The sequence below is a fragment of the Pithys albifrons genome, chromosome Z (genome assembly GCF_047495875.1).
Source record: "Pithys albifrons albifrons isolate INPA30051 chromosome Z, PitAlb_v1, whole genome shotgun sequence".
Classification (NCBI taxonomy): domain Eukaryota; kingdom Metazoa; phylum Chordata; class Aves; order Passeriformes; family Thamnophilidae; genus Pithys; species Pithys albifrons.
Genome location: NC_092497.1, coordinates 56,379,246 through 56,399,291, shown reverse-complemented (window position 1 = coordinate 56,399,291; position 20,046 = coordinate 56,379,246). Strand labels below are relative to the sequence as shown.

Genomic DNA, 20,046 nt, shown 5'->3' with positions numbered 1-20,046 from the left:
CCTGGGTTCTGTTCTGCAACACACAGTATGACAGAAACACATGAAGAGAGAGAAAACAAGCCTAAGATCCTTGTGGGTCCCTTCCAACTCAGAATATTCTGTGAAATGTGTAAACTATGAGGGAGCTGCCCCTGAAATTCTTGAACTGCTGTGTGAACTCAAGAGAATTCCAACAGTGAGTAATAAAGGACAGAACCAACTTCCTGAAAGTCACTGTGACAAGCCAGTCCTTGGAAGGGAGGTATCTGTATTTTTACACAGATGTTACTCATTTAACATCTCATTCATCTGGGGAAAACACACAATTCCAACTGACAGTGCAAAGCAGAGACTGGTTTTCTCTTCAGCTGACAGACTTTAGACTTATGATGAGGGTAGAGAAAAAGCAAAAAGTTATGAAAAACCACTACGGACTCATGGGAAATAGGAACTCCCCCCAGCTGGAGATCAGATTAGCCACAGACAGTCCTTAACTACAGACAGAATTGTCTGATGTGTTCTCAGAGATGCCCAGAGTCAAACATTTTACACATTTCCACAAGTAAAATATTCCAGTTTCTACACAGGTGGATCCATTTGCATTCTTCCCATTTATTTCCTACCAACCACAGAGAGGGAGCACATACACCCCTTCCTTTTTGCAACCATCCTTTATGACTTTGGAAAATGGCCTTCTACAGTCCCTTTCTTCAGGCAGTGCTATTTCTTCAGTCTTTGTTGGCTCTTATTCTGGAGCTTTGAACTGCAAACACCTCACGTGCCTTCTTTTCTGCAGGAAAGTCAAGGAACTCCACCTGTTGTTTAAGGCCACAAGGGGAATTTAGGAAGTGCCCTGCTCTGCAGAGCACTTTGAACATGAAAGTACTTAGTAAGTTAAGAAGGTAACAGAATCAAGAATCCGTTTCAGATGAAGAAATTCAGGACAACCCATCAGGAAACATGCCTAGATCTGGCTGTTCCCATGGGAAGGGTGAGGCTTCAGCCTCCAACTTTAAAACAGCAGCAGTTCCATGATGTTTCCACCACCCCTTGGGACTCAATCTGTGTCCAAGCAGGAGATCTCTGGTCAGGGTACTGCACAATGCGTGACAGGAGACATGCAGAAGGGCACTCTGTGCAACTGAAGGATCCCTTCTCCTGTAGATGGGGATCTGCGTTGTTTCAAGTACCGTGTTGTGTCCAAGTATCTTTATTAAAACATAAAAGCTCAACACAGTCAATAAGCAGCGTAAGAAACAGTTCAGAATTTGTCTCTGTGCATTATGTCACAGTAACTGCAATGAAGTGTGTTAAATCCTGCACAAGATGACAAAACAAAGGATGAAACAGCACCTCGAGTTGCAAATTAGACTCTTCTTCTTTTAATCAGTGTTAAATACACACTTGTATCTTCTGAAGAGGAAATATTTTAACCTCAAGAAACCTTACAGGTATAACGAACCACTCAAGACATCCTCCCTTTTCAGGGACATGCATTTTTTTCCCATTAGTCTTTTAATCTACGAAGTCAAAAATTAGACAGGATTATAATTTTCTGACAGCATCTCTTCTTTCATTGTAAACACATGTTACATCTGAAAACCTTACAGGCTTTTTGCATGTTATCAAACAAGTTCATGACAACAGAGTTATGAACATGAAAACCAAGAGAACACTTGCTTTTTTCACTTGAAGGAAGAAAATACAGACCATTCTACCTGAGAAATCATCCCTTATATGATGTAATGTTTACTTGACCGAGTTAGAAGGATTTTACAGCTCTCTCCTCTTAATTAGGCAGAGTTAGCAAAGTTCCCCTACCATCTGAACAGCGAGCATGACAAATTGCTGAATGATTCACTCTGGGCCCTCCAGTGGCAGAAGAAACTGAAACTGAGGGGATTGGCAGCAAAAAGCAGGCAGCACAGTCCAGGACAATAGGAGGGAAGCCCCAGACTGCAGGTGGAACGATGCAGCACTAAAACTGTACCATGGCTGTGCCACCTCTCCACAACAGGACACGCTCAGAACTCGGCTGGAAACTGGAGATGCACAGAGACAGGTTTGTTGCAAGTCAATGTGAGCTACATCCAGTCCCTTGGCCCTGGTTCACCAGCACTCCTGGCTCGGCACCAAGCACTGTAACTGGAACTCACAAGCAGCTCCAGTGCCCTTGTTGTCTCCTGCACAGCAGGACTGGAACCTGGACACAAACTCCTTGGAAAGGGAGTATCCCCATCCAAATTACTGAAGAGAGCCCACTTCACTGACCAAAAGCACAACTAGAAGCTGGAGAGAGCTGTCAGGCTTCCACTTTCTTCCCATCCAAAGCCTCATGTCACACTGACACTTCCCTTCCAGTTCTCCTGCTGCAAATGTGATGAAGCAGTTGGTATTTGTACACATTTCTGCTGCCCTGAGAGGGAAGAGCTGCAGTTCTCAGAGGCCTCTGTTCTGTGAGCCCAAGCAAAACAGAAAACTATGAACAACCTCCACATCTATCTACTTACAAGAAAGCAGGGACAGCTGCAATTTCCTGAAGCCCAGTCAAAACTTTTGCAGGGGGAACACCGGAACTGGGATGGCAAAACCAGAATTTTACTATTTTATGGGAAACACATCCAAGCAGCACGAACCTTCACATTCTTAAAAAAAAACAGATTGGAAGATGTCCAGTGTGGATAGTTTCCTCTTCCATTCCTTCAGTATTGCACCATTACCTGCTACATGGAAAGCAGCTTGGCCACATGGGTTCTGTGTAACAGAAACATTCCACTCTCAACCTGTTGCCTATTGTAGGGATGGATCAGTCTCAAATGAAGCTCATTTGAGGGACTTGTAATTCCAGTGTTTAGCACTAGAATATTCACAGAATCTCCTTTGAAAAAAGAGGAACTTATCTGAGATTTTTCCATCTTAACCCTCTCTGAAGCTTGAGAAGTGAACAGTCCGAAGGTTTGGATGATCCCAGGAAAGTCCAAGCCACCTGGCCACTGTTTACACATAAACAGACAACTGCCCATGAGGTTACTGCAACATTTCTTCTCTGTTCCCTTTGTGCAGCTTTTCTTTCAGCTTCCCTTCTCTTCAGCTGCCTTTCATCTTCTCCTGTAACCACCTGGAAAACACGCGGTGAAGGTGAAAAAATCCCTGTTTAGCAAAAAGCAGGTAAACATCTCCTTAGGAAACACAGGAGAAGTTCCAAAGGGAGCGGATGTTGCTGCCTTTGGGCACCAGGGAGTCACAACTGGACAGCCCTGAGGGCAGCAGGCACGCTCTGTGGGCAGCCAGGGGTCAGTAGATCTGGATGACATCGTCCCACTCGCTGACAGGCCAGACACCGTTGTCCTGCACGTTGGATGGGGAACTCTTCCAGTCCCACGTCTGCACAGGAACCTTCCACTCTGGGCCGTAGTTGGCTTCAACATACTGGAGGGTTTCACAGGGCACGTGCACCTTGAGCTCTACAAACTCAGTCCAGCACAGGGTGAACTTGGGAAAGAGATACCTGTGTCAAACAAAGGAACATGGTCACTGGCAGGAGACTGACACAAACCTCTCAGCAAGGAAGTCCAAGGAGAGAGCAAGCAGCTGCAGCAAGGAGCCAGGTTACATTTATGCTGTTTAACTTATTTCATAACTTCTTATCTATGAAATATTATTTACATACTGGACAAGGGTGTAACCAACAGTAAGTGATGAAGATTTGCCTCATGTGCTTAGGAAGGACCATTCCTAATTCTTTGGCTGCTCATTCCCAGATCATTCTGCCACCTACAGGAAACCACTTGGTCCTTGTCTCTGCTTTGCCTCTTTCAAATGGGATTGAACAGTTCCCTCTTTAGAGGGTGTGAGGATGAGACGTGCCCACAGCAGGGGAAGTTCACAGGTAAACTGCAGGGTTCAATCAGGATGACATCCTATAGAAGCACAATGTCAGAGCTGATGTGTTAACCAAGTAACTGCCAAAGTCTGTGCACTGTTCCTGCAGAGAGAACTCCCACTTTGGAAGCACTGAAATTCCAAAGGAAAAAATTCCTTTCCACAGGTTAAAATGAAACCATAAGTACTCAGTCCTTTTGAAAAAAGTTAAAATATTTGTGCATTTGCATGAACTAGAACCTCCCCCCTTCATGTTCTCGTAAGCATAATTTTATTTCTCAGCTCTGAGCAAACAGTATCAGAAAACAAGACACCTTTGTTTTATGCCTTAAATGGAAGGAAAGAACAAAGTGATCAAACATGTTCTGGATATATATCCATAGACTACTGATTAAACAAAAAAAGCAGAATAACACCAGCTACAAAGGGAAAAACAAGGTAAACTTCATTTCTGCAATTGTGACCATCACACAGCTATTTAATAGGAAGCCCTTTCACAGCCACTTCACATGAACACGGGCTCAGTCAGCTGGGGTTGCTCAGCTGGAGAAGAGAAGGTTATGGGCAGACCTTACAGCAGCTCCACAGCACCCACAGGGGCTTAAGAGAGAGCCAGAGAGGGACTTGTGACAGGGCCGTGCAGGAGGAGCAGCTTTCAACTGAGAGAAACGGGTTTGGATCAGATCTCAGGATGTAATTGCTGGCTGTGAGGGTGGGCAGGCCCTGGCACAGGTTGCCCAGAGAAGCTGAGGCTGCCCCAGCCCTGGGAGGCTGGGCTGGACAGGGCTTGGAGCAACCTGGGCTGGTGGAGGGGACTCTGCCCATGGCAGGGGATGGGAATGGGATGATCTTTAAGGTCCCTGCCAAGCCAAACTGTTCTGTGATGCTGTTCAGCTGTTCCTAACCCAGGAAATCATTTCTCAGAATTCAGGGGACAGGTACACAAAAAAAAGAAAAAAAAGGCTACCAGCAAACCACTGAAATAATATATCCTCCAGAGAGAGAACTCTGAATAACTCTTCTAAGAACATCATACAGGTAATTTAAATAAACTAATCTGCAAATTAAAAAGTCATTTGGAAATTTCACCTGAACAATTTTTTAACTATTACTAAAAATCTAATGTTTACACTGAGTGGCAAAAAATAAAAATGTGGCTTGCAGTGATGCCTCACACTCCTGGAATCCTTGCTCATCATTTGCTCATTCCAAGTTGCTGGAATAAAGTTCTTACACACAGACACTTCTCACCACTTTTTCTATTTCAGATTTATCAGTCTTTGGACATGGAAGCACTAAAAGGATTATACACTTACACAAAGTCCTCTGGGTTAAAAACCTACAGAATTAACTCATTATAAGGACTAAAGCATAAAGTACAGATCTGATTCCCAGTCTGAGCTTTTGCAGGTCCTTATTCTCTGCTGGAGAATGCAAGTGCCCAGTATGAATTCTGCAAAAAAACAGAAGGTCTCAACTGCTGCAGCTCCAAGGAAAGATCAGGAAGATGCACATCCCAGCTTGTGTCTGCAATGCTGGGTGAGTGTTTGTGCACACAGGAATGCAAACCACACAGACTGGGAGGTTTGGAAACCAGCTCTCCAAGGAAACAGAGACTAAAATTGACTGTGAAAAAATAGTTTAGGGACTAAATGAGAAAACCTTCAGCTCTCCATGCTGTCATATGGCTGGATGTATAGAGAGTATGGCTGTGCAAATATTTAGCTCTCTGAAGAAAACATAATTTACACTTCAGCTTTAGAAACATAAATATCTTAGAAGAAAAACTCCACCCTTCCCTGTGATGATCCAGTAGCAACTAATCTCTCTTCACATCATCAGCTGGTGAGATTCCTTTAAATTGTGACAGTGGATTTCAGATTCATCAGAACCAACAACCACTTTCTGACTGACCTCCTCAATTCACCTTCCTCCAAAATTCTGACAGTGCTGAAGACAAAGCAAAATTGAGGGTCACTCAGATCAAACAGGCCAAATGATCACATCTCACAGGTACAAAAGCTGGATCTTTTTTGTTTTCTCTTTCTGAGAATGCATTTGAAATAATACCTATCTGGAATTACCTGGCTAAGGATTATGAACAGCTCTGTTCTGTCAAGGCTCAGGGCCTTTACAACGATAAACAAGCAGCTTTCTTGCTCCTTTTCTGCCTGCATTAAACTAAGATTAAGAAACACTCAGAATTAGTGTTGGCTTCCTTACAATACTGTGCCTAAGCAAAGTTATTGTCTAATTTTCATTGAACTAGAAAGCCACGTTGGTAACTTTTAAAAAATGACCACCAAAAAAAGGACTAGGATGCAAGAAGAGGAAAGAGTTTTGTGAAAGCTGGAGCTCCCAAAGAGCTGTAATATCCAAGGATACAGGAGCTGGAGTACAGCACAGGTTCCCATTGCCCTCCTGTTCTTGAGCACTGGACCAGCCATATCCACAGGAATGGGGAAAAAACAGCTCTCAGGTGCCCAAGGTCTGATGCCACAGTGGAATTGTGACAAAGCCTGTCAGCTCCACGGTCATGGGAACAGCTGCTGCCATTGAGATCCAACAGAAGCACAAAGAAGTGGAAAGGAGCTTCTTGGTCAGCTCCTCCTCAGAATGCACCCACAAGAAAACTGTAAGATTAATGCTGCATTCTGAGAAAAATCCTTTGCAACAGTGGCCATTTCCTGTGGGGATATTCCAAGAGCTCTTCCTTTAGTCTGTTGTAAGCTGCCTTTGGGAACTGGTCATCCAAATACCTTTCCCAATCTGTATCATTTCAGAACAAAGATGACTAAGACAAGGACTCAGGCACCACCACAGCTGGGTGACAGAATTCACTGAGTTCCTGTTAGATAAATAGAAGCAAATACAGTTCAGGCAAAATAGAAAGATCATGAAATCCTACATAAGCCAACAAGGTTTTCAATTAGTCTGTGACTGTCTCCTGAATGCAGGTGGGAGATGGAAAGAAACAAACTGAATTAACAAACCTACAGTCAGGTTGCTGAGCAGATTAGAATCATAGAATCGTTTGGGTTGGAAAAGACCTCCAAGATCATTGAGTCCAACCCTTGGTCCAACTCTAGTCCATTTACTAGATCATGGCACCCAGCACCACATCCAATCTGTGTTTAAAAATCTCTAGGGATGGTGAATCCACCACCTCTCTGGGCAGCCCATTCCAATGCCTGAGCACTCTCTCTGTAAAGAATTTTTTTCTGATATCCAACTTAAATTTCCCCTGGCAGAGCTTGATCCCGTGCCCCCTTGTCCTATTGCTGAGTGCCTGGGAGAAGAGACCAACCCCCACCTGGCTATAACTTCCCTTCAGGTAGTTATAGACAGTGATGAGGTCACCTCTGAGCCTCCTCTTCTCCAGGCTAAACAACCCCAGCTCCCTCAGCCTCTCCCCATAGGATTTGTGCTCCAGTCCCTTCACCAGCCTTGTTGCTCTTCTCTGGACCCGCTCCAGCACCTCAATATCCTTTCTGAACTCAGGGGCCCAGAACTGAACACAGTACTCAAGGTGTGGCCTCACCAATGCAGAGTACAGGGGATGGATCACTTCCCTGGTCCTGCTGGTCACGCTATTTTTGATACAGTACAGGATCCCACTGGCCTTCTTGGCCACCTGGGCACACTGTTGACTCATGTTGAGCTTCCTGTCAATTAGTACTCCAAGGTCCCTTTCTGCCTGGCTGCTCTCCAGCCACTCTGTGCCCAGCCTGGAGCACTGCAGGGGGTTGTTGTGGCCAAAGTGCAGGACCCGGCACTTGGCCTTGTTGAACTTCATCCCATTGGAATCAGCCCATCTCTCAAGTCTATCCAAATCCCTCTGCAGAGCCCTCCTGCCTTCCAGCAGGTCGACACTCCCTCCCAACTTGGTGTCATCAGCAAATTTGCTGATGATGGACTCAATCCCCTCATCTAAATCATCAATAAAGATGTTAAACAGGACTGGACCCAACACAGACCCCTGGGGAACACCACTGGTGACTTGCCACCAGCTGGATGCAGCTGCGTTCACCAGCACTCTCTGGGCCCGACGCTCCAGCCAGCTCTTAATCCAGGAGAGGGTACACTTGTCCAGGCCATGGGCTACCAGCTTTTTCAGGAGTATATTATGGGAGACAGTATCAAAGGCCTTGCTGAAGTCCAGATAGACCACATCCACAGCCTTCCCCTCATCCACCAGGTGGGTCACATGATCGTAGAAAGAGATCAGGTTGGTCAGACAGGACCTGCCCCTCCTAAACCCATGCTGGCTGGGTCTAATCCCTTGTCCACCCTGAAGGTGCTGTGTGATTGCACTCAGGATGAACTGCTCCATAACTCTGCCAGGCACGGAGGTCAGGCTGACAGGCCTGTAGTTGCCAGGGTCCTGCTTGCAGCCCTTTTTGTGGATTGGGGTGACATTCGCCAACCTCCAATCATCTGGGACCTCCCCAGAGAGCCAGGACTGTTGGAAGATGATGGAGAGTGGTTTGGCAAGCTCTTCTGCCAGCTCCTTCATCACCCTGGGATGGATTCCATCTGGTCCCATAGACTTGTTAGGATCCAGCTGGCTCAGTAGATCGGTCACTATTTCCTCCTGGAATACAGGAGGGGTATTCAGCTCCCTCTCCCTGTCCACCAGCTCCAGAGGCCAGTTGTCTTGAGGGCCACCTGTCTTACTGGTGAAAACTGAGGCAAAGTAGGTGTTAAGTACCTCAGCCTTCTCCTCATCTTCCTTAACTATATTTCCCTCCAAGTTCAACAGAGAATGGAGGTTTTCCTTGCCCCTCCTTTTGTTATTAATCTATTTATAAAAGGACTTTTTGTTATCCCTAACTGAAATAGCCAAATTTACTTCAAATTCCACTTTTCTTTTCCTAATTTTTTTCCTGCATGACCTAGCTCTATCTGTAAATTCTTCGTAAGTAGCCAGCCCTTTTTCCCATAGTCTGTAAACTTTCTTTTTATCCCTCATTTCTTTCAGAATCTCCCTATTTAACCAAGCTGCCCTTCTTCCCCTCCGGCTGGCCTTTCGGCACACTGGGACAGCCTGTTGCTGTGCACTCAAAACTTCCTGCTTGAAACATGTCCATCCCTCCTGGACCCCCTTGCCTTTAAGGGTTGTTTCCCAGGGTATGCTCTGAATCAGTTCTTTGAATAGGCCAAAATCTGCTCTCTGGAAGTCCAAGGTAGAGGTTTTAATGGTAGCTTTCCTTACATCCCTGAGGACTGAAAATTCTATCATTTCATGGTCACTATGCCCCAGGCGGCCTCTAACCACTACATCATCTACCAGCCCCTCTCTGTTTGTTATCAGTAGGTCTAGTAGGGCCTTCCCCCTGGTAGGCTCATTTACCAGTTGATGAAGGAAATTGTCCTCTATACACTCCAAGAACCTCCTTGACTGCCTCTTCTCTGCAGTATGAAGCTCCCAGCAGATATCTGGCAGGTTAAAGTCACTCACAAGAACAAGGGCTGGAGATTTTGAGACATCTGCCAGCTGCTTATAGAATAATTCATCCCCTTCATCATCCTGGTTGGGCGGTCTGTAACAGACACCCACAAGGGTGTCAGCCTTGTTGGCCTTGCCCCTGCAAAATTAGTTGTGTTTTAGAGACTTCTTTCTCATCCTGGAGTTCATGGAACTCAGAGCTTGCCACAGTCAGGTAAGATCTGCCTCACACAGGACATGCCAGCACTGCTTTGGATTTCATAAGCCTGGCACCTCTCCAGGAAAGCACAGCACTGTTCTCTTTCTACTTTGCACACAAAATGCCAACATTAAACACTAACTTGTTCAGTTTCTTTCCTATTAGTGGTACAAATCCAGTTCTTACTTGAATTTCTTCCCCGACTTGGCTTGAGTTCCTCCATTCCACATGTGGTCATCCTCTTCATAGAAGAAAAAAATATCAAGTTTCACATCACCTTCTCCCTGGAAAGAGAGTTCCAAACTGTCTTCCACCTGCAAGACAAAGGGACACACTGCACATACACATGAAAACAGAAGGCAACTTACAGGTCAGAGAACAGAACCATTTTCATCAGACACACGGGGGACTTGTATCCTGACTGAAGAAAACACCAATTCTGCAATCTTTTTGTTTTAATGCATTAGAAGCTGAAGAAATTTTTTGCTCCTCAGTGGAACCACCTTCTCTTTCCTCCCTTTAGCCCCAAAAGCTTCAACACCATCTCTCTGCCTTCTGCCACAAGGAAAATAATCTCAGTGAATAACTGTGTGATTTGTAGGTGTCTTCATCTCAGACACTCCCTCTGTGATAAAACACCCACAGGCAGTGTTGGGATCTCTCTCTTGAACTGGGGCTGAGCCTTCATGTTCCTCTCCTGTTAATTAATCCTTAATTTCCTTCTCTCCCAGCCTGCAGTTTGCACTCTGCAAAGAGCTCAGCAGAGACCCACAGAAGTTGATAATGAACAAGCCCAGAGCCCTCCTCAAGCCACCCTTCCCTCTCTGCTGGTTTTACATCCAGGCCTACAGAGAATCTCAGAATTCCTGCCAATCCTCCCAGAGGAGATGAGGCCCTCACAGTCCCAAGGACTCAATTCTACCTCAACACCACTGACACAGATCAGACACCTTTAAAGCTTATTAAACACTCCTGAGGTGAAATTCAGACTCCCCAGACAAGACCAAAGCCATCAAGAAGGGTATTTGCCCACACACAGTTCAAGAAAACACTCAAAAATCAACAACTCTGTGATCAGGTGAAATCCAACTGAGTAAATGTCTGATGAGGAGACTTCAGATACTCACTTCTGTATAACTGATCTGCAACAGGACTCAAACTCACAAACCCACAGAAAGGGACATGAAGTAAAGCATTCACTGTCTGTACCTTGCCAAATTTGTGCTTCAGTGGCAACCCTGCTTTCTGAAAGGCTGGAATGATTTCTGCTTTGTAGTCCCTTATAAAGATTCCCAAATCCACATCTTTGCTGTAAGGAATGACACTGCACTGTCTATACCAGCCTGAGGGGGGAGGGAAATAAAACAGAAAAAAATAAGAAGTTAATTCAGGAACATAAATTCAGGAGGAAAAAAGCAACACAAAAATGAACTGCCATGAGGTCATCAGGCAGAAGTCTTTGATTGAGGCCATAAACAAACTTCTGCCTTTCTCTAGTTTGAAATGAACCACAAAGCAAACAAGTATTACCGCAATTACATCAGCCCTTTCCCCCCAGAAAGCCAAGAGTGAGGGAGAAAGCACTAACTCTTTCAAAGACAAAATATCTTCAGTTTTCTAATGTAAATGTCTTTATAGAAAAAAAGAAATTCTCTCTTTGGGCCCAAATCTAAACAGCAATGAAGAGCTACAGGGCCACAGCTGTGCCTGATTTTCAACTCTTGTTTTATATCAGCATCCAAGATGTTAATCATCTTTCAATCACCACTGCAAAACAGAAAGACAAGAACTGGGACACCCTTTGGCTGTTTCACCAAGGGAGCTTTTAGTAACTCTCCATTCACAAAATTATATTTCCCAGGATTAAACAAATACAAGTCCAATGTGCACACCCAAGTTTTCACAAACTCTTTCAATAACAAAAGAATCCTCACCAGGAATAAGATTCTCAGCAGAAGTGAAAACTTGCATTACCTACTCCAATAGGCTGGATTTGTATTAAAAGATTGGGGTTTAAAAATAAATAACATGAACTATGGTTTAAAAGTCAGTGATAAGCATTAAATGTCATGGTAAGAACAATCAGGGGAGTCTACAAGGATGTGTGTCCAGCACCGTGTTTTCCAAGCAGCATTTCAGGAAATACCAAGCCACACCAATTAGGGACCTGTTGATTACTTTCTAGCAGTGATGAACACAACACAGGTAATTGCTGACATTAAATGCTCCATGGAAGTTTTCCCAGCATCTCCAGGGCTTGGGTTTCCAAACCAAGCATTCTGACAGGAGCAAAAAGGTGGATTCCAACAGAGCCAATGTCACTTATTCCCTTCCAACCCAGCACATTTGGCCTCTGCTGACATCACAAGTAATGGAGGGTGAAATGTTTAACATTTCAGATTAAAAATGCAACACAGCACAACTGTTTTACCAAGGCAGGTTCCACTGCTCAGCCAGAACTTCACTCCTAAGCTATTCAGTGTCAGGGCAGCCAGGTGCAGCAAGGACTTTGCTTTTTTCCTGAATTCCACTGCGCCAAGAGAGGCATCATCAGGATACAGCTGGAAGGCAAAGGCAGAGTTATTGTCAGAGAGCAAACTTGGCCCTTCATTTTTTTCAAATTTAAAGCATTTCCTTAACTAGAATCTGCACTAATATCTGTTTTTATACACCCAGCCCATGCACTGGAATGGCAAGTTAAAATTTAACCTCTGGAACATCCATCCTCAGCATTCCCAAACCACCAGAATGCAAACTCACAACAGGGCAGGATAAGAAAATATGCACCAGACACTGATTGTCAGCACTTCGCAGCAATAGGGACTGTTAAAGTCGATGTCCTGAGCCCAGGGGGAACTCGGGGACAGAATACGTCCCTTTCAGCCCATCAAGGCTTTTCCAGCCTCCAGCGCTTCATGATTAGTTTATCTGGCGCCACCAAGAGTTACAACTGGATATTGAGTGTTGGAGAAAAACCTGCCACGGAACAGAAACAGCCTGAACACAAAGCCCTGCACACCTTCCAGCCACAGCTGGGGGAAGATCTGCTGTCAAGGCAAAGCCCAAACCAGCAGGGCAGGCTGGGCAAACGTCACCGAGTCTAACAAAGGAACAACACACCACTCAGCTTCATGACTGGTGTCTCTAAGAGCTGAAATGAACACTTTTCCAAACTGCTCATCTCAGTATTAAAGCGCCAGCAAAGTTCAATAAACATTCAGAGGCACATTTGCTCTGCCTGGGGGTGATTTCTGCCTGGAGGCTTTAGAGCTGAGGGGAACAGACTGGACTGTCTTTCACATGTGAAGGGACAACACAGAGTTGGGTAAAGTGACCCTCCTGTACACACATGGGCAGCTACAGCCTCTGAGGCTGAACAAGAACAGCATTCCCTTTCCTGAGGACACACATGACTGAAGGAAGGAGCCTCTGGTGTCCTTTTTCCCCCCTTTCATGAACTCAGAGATGGCTCAGATTCGGTGCCCTGATTCTGACTCCACAGTCTTAACTGAGGTAACTCTTGATCACTTTGTAACTCACATCCCTTTCAAGTTACAAGGACAAAATGCCACCCAGACTGAAGCAGAAACTTTTCTACTGCCTGCAGCACATGGTTCAAAAATATACAATGAAACTCCTCAAAACTGTGAGCGTTGCCATGAGGGAAGTTTTCAGCCACAAAGATACAGGAGATCTCAGACTGACTTACATGAGATCTATTTAACAGTAACGATGTGTGAGAACTATGGACATGTTGGTTCCCTCAGGATCTTCAGGTAAAGTTTTGGTTTTGTTACCACTTAAACTCTGTGGAATGAGAATCAGGGTCTGTATTTCAGCTTCATGTCTGCAAACAGTCCCATTTAGGGAAACAGTGAGCTGTTCCTGGGTTTGGGTCAGTCAGTGAGAACACACATCACATCTCAGAGACACAACCTGCTTCCCACTAACCTGAAAGAAAGCCCGAGCTTCTCTGTACCTGCACTCAAGGAATCTGGAGTGTGACATCTCCTCTAGAAAACTGGATGGATCTTTGGGAATTTGAACTTGTAAGTCATCAATGGAAACATGCAGAAGTTCTGGCCTGCAGGAAAGAAAAATAACATATTACCCCATTCAATTCCTTTACAAACCACAAGGCAATTCTTCCTGTAACTCAGGTTAAAATCTTAATGCACAGACAGGCAGTGATTCCTTTGTCCAAACACAGCCAGACCCAACTATGGTAAAAAAAGAAAATATCAAGAGCTTCAAAAAATCCCACATACATTTCAAAATTTTGTTTCAAAACCATTTCTATGCTTACAAGCCCATAGTTAGTCAGATCACTCACTGATTCCTTTACTGACTCACACCTTGCACTGAATTTGTTCAGAGATGTTGTTCAGTACATGTGAAAATTCAGGCTATTTGGTTATTGTCCAAATGTGCCATGCACTTAGGAATGATTTTTCCCTGTCCTTAGAGGCTTTTTGCTTTTAAATATCAGAAGAGAATTCCCTCAGCACATTAAGAGCCTGCAGTAGTTGGCACATGTCTTCATAGTGGGCTCAGAACTGGATTGATGTCCACACCTTATCTTACCTCCTCTTTTTGGATCTGAAGCACACCTGGGCTAACTTTCACCACCTGGCCTTAGGAAAGAGTAGGTTTATATACACAGGAGAAAGAAGGTTTTTGGAGGGGCCATTGTGGCTCTTTCCCTCCTCTGTTCTGCACTCACTTTTCATACGCTCCAGGGTAGCGCCCAAAGTGGAGCCTCCGGAAAGGCACAAACTTCCTGTCCATGTGTGGCTGGAGCCTCAGGGGGCCATGCCAGAGGAAATTCCCACTCCTCTCATAGAAGACCACCAGGTGAATGGCATGGGATGCCAGCTTGAAGATGTAGTGCAAGGGAATCTCCATCCCAGACAGGTCATCCATCCCAGCCAAGCGGGGGTCCTTGTTTAAAATCTTCAGCCACTGGAACCCCATTTTCTCAGCAGTTCTGAAAAGGCCCACCTGAAAAATGAGAGAGGCAGGAGGTGGGGCAGGATAAAGATTAGAGAAACCAGCATTGAATGATAAATTATTAACTGACTGTATCCCTCATTGTAATTTTTTTAATCAGACTTAAACACAAATGAATCAAGAACTTCTAAGACCTTGAAGACCAATCACAGAATCATAGAATGGATTGGGTTGGAAAGACCTCCGAGATCATCAAGTCCAACCCTTGGTCCAACTCCAGTCCCTTTACCAGATCATGGCACTCAGTGCCACGGCCAAGCTCAGGTAAAACCTCCAGGGATGGGGAATCCACCCCCTCTCTGGGCAGCCCATTCCAATGCCTGAGCACTCTCTCTGGAAAGAATTTTTTTCTGATATCCAAGAGCCACAAGCAATTCCAACCACCTCATTTCCTTAAGTTTTGTCCTGCAAACTATTCAGTAAAAGAACAAATAAAGGTTGTGAGCTGTGCTTGGACTACGTTTGCTCCTTGCCATAGCACTTTTCTCTGCATTCTCAAACTGTTCTCTAAAATTATTCTTCTGCCAAACGTGCTGTTCTTACATCCTTGAGTAACATCACCCTTTTACAGCTGTGGGTAAAACAATTGCCTGATCAAGTCCAGAGTGACATCACCCTTAAGTTCTTCAGCAAAATAGTCACAGACCATTTCAATGTCTCCTGCTTAATTTAAAAAAAAAGAAAAAAGCTGTTTGTGACTGATCTCTTGTGTCTGTGCAAATGAATTGGGTAAATATTTCCAATTACACTTAATTGATGAGGTAATCCAGCATTCAGCTTTGTCCTTCATCACATGCTACACCTCTATTTTTAACATATTCATTAAAAACCCCTAACACCAAAGAGAAACAGAGGCACCAATGTATTGAGTGAAAGGGTATCAGGTACAAGGATGTACTAAAAGAAACATAAACCAGCAGAGTATGATAATCTTTCCACTCTTGTCCCATCAATACCTGCAAATCCTCCTTGATAAATCCCCAAACTCCAGATTTAGAACAGCTGCACCCACATTACAGGCTTAATGTTCTCCTTCTTCCTGTCTAACAGACCCTCCTTCCTTCTCCTTTGGCAGGGACTCTTATTGCAGGTATTTGGGAATATCCTAAAACCCTCCAGCCCTCTCTAAATGACTCCTAAAGTATCCAGGCTGGCACCTGGGGAACTCCTGCTGGAAAACAAGGTTTCCTCTGCCTGAAATATGACAACAAAATGAATCCAGAGGCCTCACTAGAAAGAGGAAAGCATCATGAAACGGCATCACAGCACAGCTGAACACTGCAATACACAAATGGGTGCTGAAGGCAGACACTCACTTCATGTTTCCATGTTTTGTCCAGCAGTGCAAACGTGGTGAAGTCTCTTGGAGCACAGAAGTACCTGCACTGTGGGCTGGGGCCACCAGGAGAGCTCCTGATCTGCTCCATGTCCTTGTCAACCAGCCCCAGAATCAAAGGGTCGATCAAATACACTGGAATGTTGTGGCTGGATATCAAGCCCAGGAACTTCCTGACCACGTGCTGTTTGCCAGAGGAGAGAAACACCATTGTTAAACACACAAAGGTAAATATTATATATATATAACACTAAACCCCTTTGACAGAAAGAAAAAAGCCCAGCTCACTGCAAGTAGGAAATGTTATCTCCCAGAGCATCTGAGTGCACACTCCACTGCCACACCTGTGGAAATGAAAGCTTTCTCTTCCAGAAGAGCTGGCTGCTCTCGGGCTTTTCAGGTCTCTAAAAACCCTCCAGCCTCAGCTGGCACTTTCTACAACTCTGAGTGCTGGAGTTGAGAAAGGACTCCAGGCTGAACTCCACATTCTTTCCCACTCTTGATCTAGAGAGGGAAAGCACTTGAATAAACCAGGGATACAGAAGGAGATGTGATGTGTGTGTGGGTGCTGAGGGACCTGGCTGGTGTCATTTCAATGTTTCTCTGCAACACCTTTAATGGCTTTGGGGGTCAGAAGCTGTTCTGAGAAAAGGTGGATCTTGGCCATCTGCAAAAAGGAGGAACTGGGGAACTCTTTGCCACAAACTCAGCCCTCAGGAAGCTCCTGAAGCAAAAGCCCCTGCCCAAGTCCCATCCCAGCACAGGCAGGACAAGGATGGGAGCGGGAAAGCCAGACAAAGGCAAACTGCAGCACCCACAGAGCCAGACCCCCAACACTGTTCACACCTTGACTTTACCAAGGCCTTGGACTCACTCCCAGACAGGGCCTCAGGCACAGGGACTGCCTGACATGGAGAGGACTGAGGGAGGGGGCAGGATGCAAGTGCTGAGAGGCTGGAAGCTGCAGCAAGAAGGCTGTGCCTGACCAGAGGGTTTATTAGCTTGATGCAGTGGAGAGTTTTAGTCAAGCACATTGAAATGTCCCTGGCACACAGAAGCCAAGGGCAGCAGCCACAGTCATCCTGCTGTCTGAAATGCAGCTGGGTATTCAACTGTAGCATTTAAATTTAAGGGCTTCAAACCTCTGGCTTGGGAGAGATGTGAGGACAGGACAGGACGTGGGTCAGCAGCACAGTTTGGGCAGCAGCACTGCCCATGTGGTACAGGCAGGAGTGAGGCCACTCTGAGTGATTTCAGCTGCACAGAGAGAAAAGGGCCAGTGCTGTGCCCACAGGACTTCTCTAACTAGAGCTGGCAGATCTGACCAAGGAACAGGAAGCAAATCTGTGCCAAAGTGCCACTGTCCCTCCCTCACCCCATCACTTCTCTGAGAAAACACACAGGCTGTCAGGTTAAACTGAATCATGGCACAAAGGGATGGCCTTGATGTCAAGCCCTCAAGAGAAAACACTGAAACAGTATTTTGGACACATCACTGCAGGGGCTCTGGAGAAGGCCTACAGTGCAGTGGGGCCCTGGCAGAGCCTGGAACATTCTGCTTTTATCACTGATGACCTGGAAAGGGCACGTTAAACCTTGAATCATAGAATGGATTGGGTTGGAAAAGACCTTCAAGATCATCAAGTCCAACCCTTGGTCCAACTCCAGTCCCTTTACCAGATCATGGCACTCAGTGCCATGGCCCATCTCAGTTGAAAAACCTCTCTGGGCAGCCCATTCCAATGCCTGAGCACTCTCTCTGCAAAGAAGTTTTTTCTGATATCCAGCTTCAATTTCCCCTGGCAGAGCTTGATCCCGTGCCCCCTTGTCCTATTGCTGAGTGCCTGGGAGAAGAGACCAACCCCCACCTGGCCAGAACTTCCCTTCAGGCAGTTCCAGACAGTGCTGAGGTCACCTCTCAGCCTCCTCTTCTTCAGGCTAAACATCCCCCGCTCCCTCAGCCTCTCCCCACAGCACTTATGCTCCAGTCCCTTCACCAGCCTCGTTGCTCTTCTCTGCCCCTGCTCCAGCCCCTCAGTCTCTCTCCTGAGGACAACTCTGCCCACTCCCTGGACCTGCCCGTGGCACCCACACCTGGCAGGCAGTGCCAAGGGGTGTCACCTCCCAGAAAAGGGTGACATTCCTGGCACAAGCAGGAGCATCCCCCAGAGCAGCTGGGCTGGAGAACTGCCAGGAACAGCTCAGAACCAGAGCCCCTTCCTTCTGGCTCAGCACAAACAGGGCCTTTAAAGGGCTACTTTGCCAACCAGCACCGTGATCCTGTTGCACTGGGCAGGGGCAGCTCCCGGCACATCCCTCCCTTGAACCAGCTGGGCTGTTTCTCCCCTGGGAGATCAGTTACCAAAAGCCTCTCCAGAAGTGTTTCCAAACAAATCCCAACCACAAACACGGTCACTGAGCTTCCCACTCCCCCAGGGCAGGGGATGTTTGGGGGGCACTCAATCCTGCAAACCTCGGGCAGGACACAACAAAAAAAAATCCATTTCACACATCTAATGGTACTCCTGGTGCTGGTCGTGAGGACTGGAATGATTTACATTATTGGGAAATTGGGCCCTGAGTTTGCAGTTCTGTGTGAGTTCCTGACGAGACCTGGGGCAGAACTGTATGAACCAGTGACTGTACATACCCAGTTGGTGCTGCCTCGGCCTGATTGGCTCCCTCTGACTCTGGAAAAAGCTGCTCCATTCTAAAAAAAAAATCCAAAAAACAAACAACAAAACCTCAAACAAACAAAAAAAAACCACCAGAAAAGAAGAAACAAACAAAAAAAAAACAAAAACCCCCCAAAACCCCAAACAAAAAAATGAACCAAAAAACAACCAACCAACCAAAAAAAACCCAAAAAAATCACCCAAAAAAACCAACAAAGAAAGAGAGAAAGAAGAGAAAAAAAAGTTTCAGTTGAATCCTTGCTTAGAATTTCTTACCAGGACATTCAGTGACATTTATCCAGCCAGCACTTGGTAGTTATGGCTGTGGTTTTGCCTCTGGTCACTCAACTACAGCACTGAGTGTGGAATCATAACAAACTGCCTCGGCTCAGTGTATTCAGAAGGACAACACGAGCCTCAGGGACCTCCAGACATGCCAGGACTGTGTGATGAGGCCTCAGGTTGCCAAGTCAATGTGCCAAGGAAGATGACAAACACTGCCAGGCAAATACCACGGGAGGAAAGACAGCAGGACTTTGCCTCATCTTTCCAGGTGTCATCCCAGACAATTCAGGTTTAAAGATAAAAGCCAAGGCAGCTCACGGCTCAGCTTTTACTCTTTCCCAAAGTATGAAGAATTTTCCATTCACAGCCTTGACATTTAACCATCAGAAAGGGCAAGAAAAAAGTCAGAGGCTGCAGCACCACCTGGCACTGAAACTGCATTTATTAAAGAAGAGAAAAACAAACAAACAAAGTCAGGCAATTTGATACCTACACAATTCTGGGGCAATAAAAGGAGTTCCTTCGTCGCAGCTGCAAACTATGAAGCCATCAGAGTATTTAATCTGCAGTGCCATTTCCCTCTGTTACAGAAACTCCCTCGCCTGAGCATTTCAGGGGTAAAGAGCAGGGACAGAAAGGGCTCCAGGGATAAAAGCAGGATTTAATCTGTGACATGAGGAGAGTTCCGAACACTGAGCCACGAAGCACTGAGACAAGGGCAATTAAAGTTGTGTTTGCTCTGCAGGACAGCAGCGCTGGCAAAGCTGCAGCCGCAGGTGCCGCGTCCCTTCGGCAGGGCCCGCTCCGGGTTCAGCTTCAGTAAAAGCCCCTGAATTAGAGCTGAGAGTTCAAAGCCGCCTGTCCCCCCTGGAGCATCATCCCGGCTGGAGCCGCTGGGATGCCTCTGGATGGCACAGGGACTTGGATACTGAAAACCGACCCCTGACCGCCCCCGTGCCACGGGCTCCACATCCACCCGCAGGAACCTCCAGGGAATTCCTGGGCGGGATCAACGCCCGGGGAGGAGCGCAGGGAAGAACAGACACACCCACCCGCCGGGGCAGCGCTGCCCTCACCTTCTGCGACAGGTAGAACTTGTAGTAGCAGAGCTGGAAGAGCAGGAACACCAGGCTGGCCAGCGACAGCAGCGCCAGCACCGCGTTCCTGTTGATTTTCTGCATCAGCGCCCTGCCCGGGACGCGCCCGCCCGGCCGCCCGCACCGCGCCGCGG

General features: G+C 46.2%; 1 protein-coding gene across 1 annotated transcript; it reads right to left on the bottom strand.

Moving 5' to 3' along the window:
- Positions 1-262: 262 nt before the first annotated feature.
- Positions 263-20,041, bottom strand: LOC139684368 (ribitol-5-phosphate transferase FKTN-like). Its single transcript, XM_071580232.1, has 9 exons — positions 19,892-20,041; positions 18,506-18,565; positions 15,836-16,039; positions 14,233-14,510; positions 13,461-13,593; positions 11,941-12,070; positions 10,719-10,852; positions 9,696-9,823; positions 263-3,487 (listed from the first exon to the last, which is right to left on the bottom strand). Exons 1-9 carry the CDS (start codon positions 19,994-19,996, stop codon positions 3,274-3,276), a joined length of 1,386 nt encoding a protein of 461 aa, XP_071436333.1. The 5' UTR covers positions 19,997-20,041; the 3' UTR covers positions 263-3,273.
- Between the last annotated feature and the right edge of the window lie 5 nt (positions 20,042-20,046).

Coding starts and splice junctions, on each gene's coding strand:
- LOC139684368 (XM_071580232.1), bottom strand. CDS start 19,996: ATGCAGAAAATCAACAGGAACGCGGTGCTGGCGCTGCTGTCGCTGGCC. Junction 18,566..19,891: donor AGTTCTACCTGTCGCAGAAG/GTGAGGGCAGCG, acceptor TTTTTTTTTTAG/AATGGAGCAGCTTTTTCCAG. Junction 3,488..9,695: donor AAGTCGGGGAAGAAATTCAA/GTAAGAACTGGA, acceptor TGTTTGACACAG/GTATCTCTTTCCCAAGTTCA.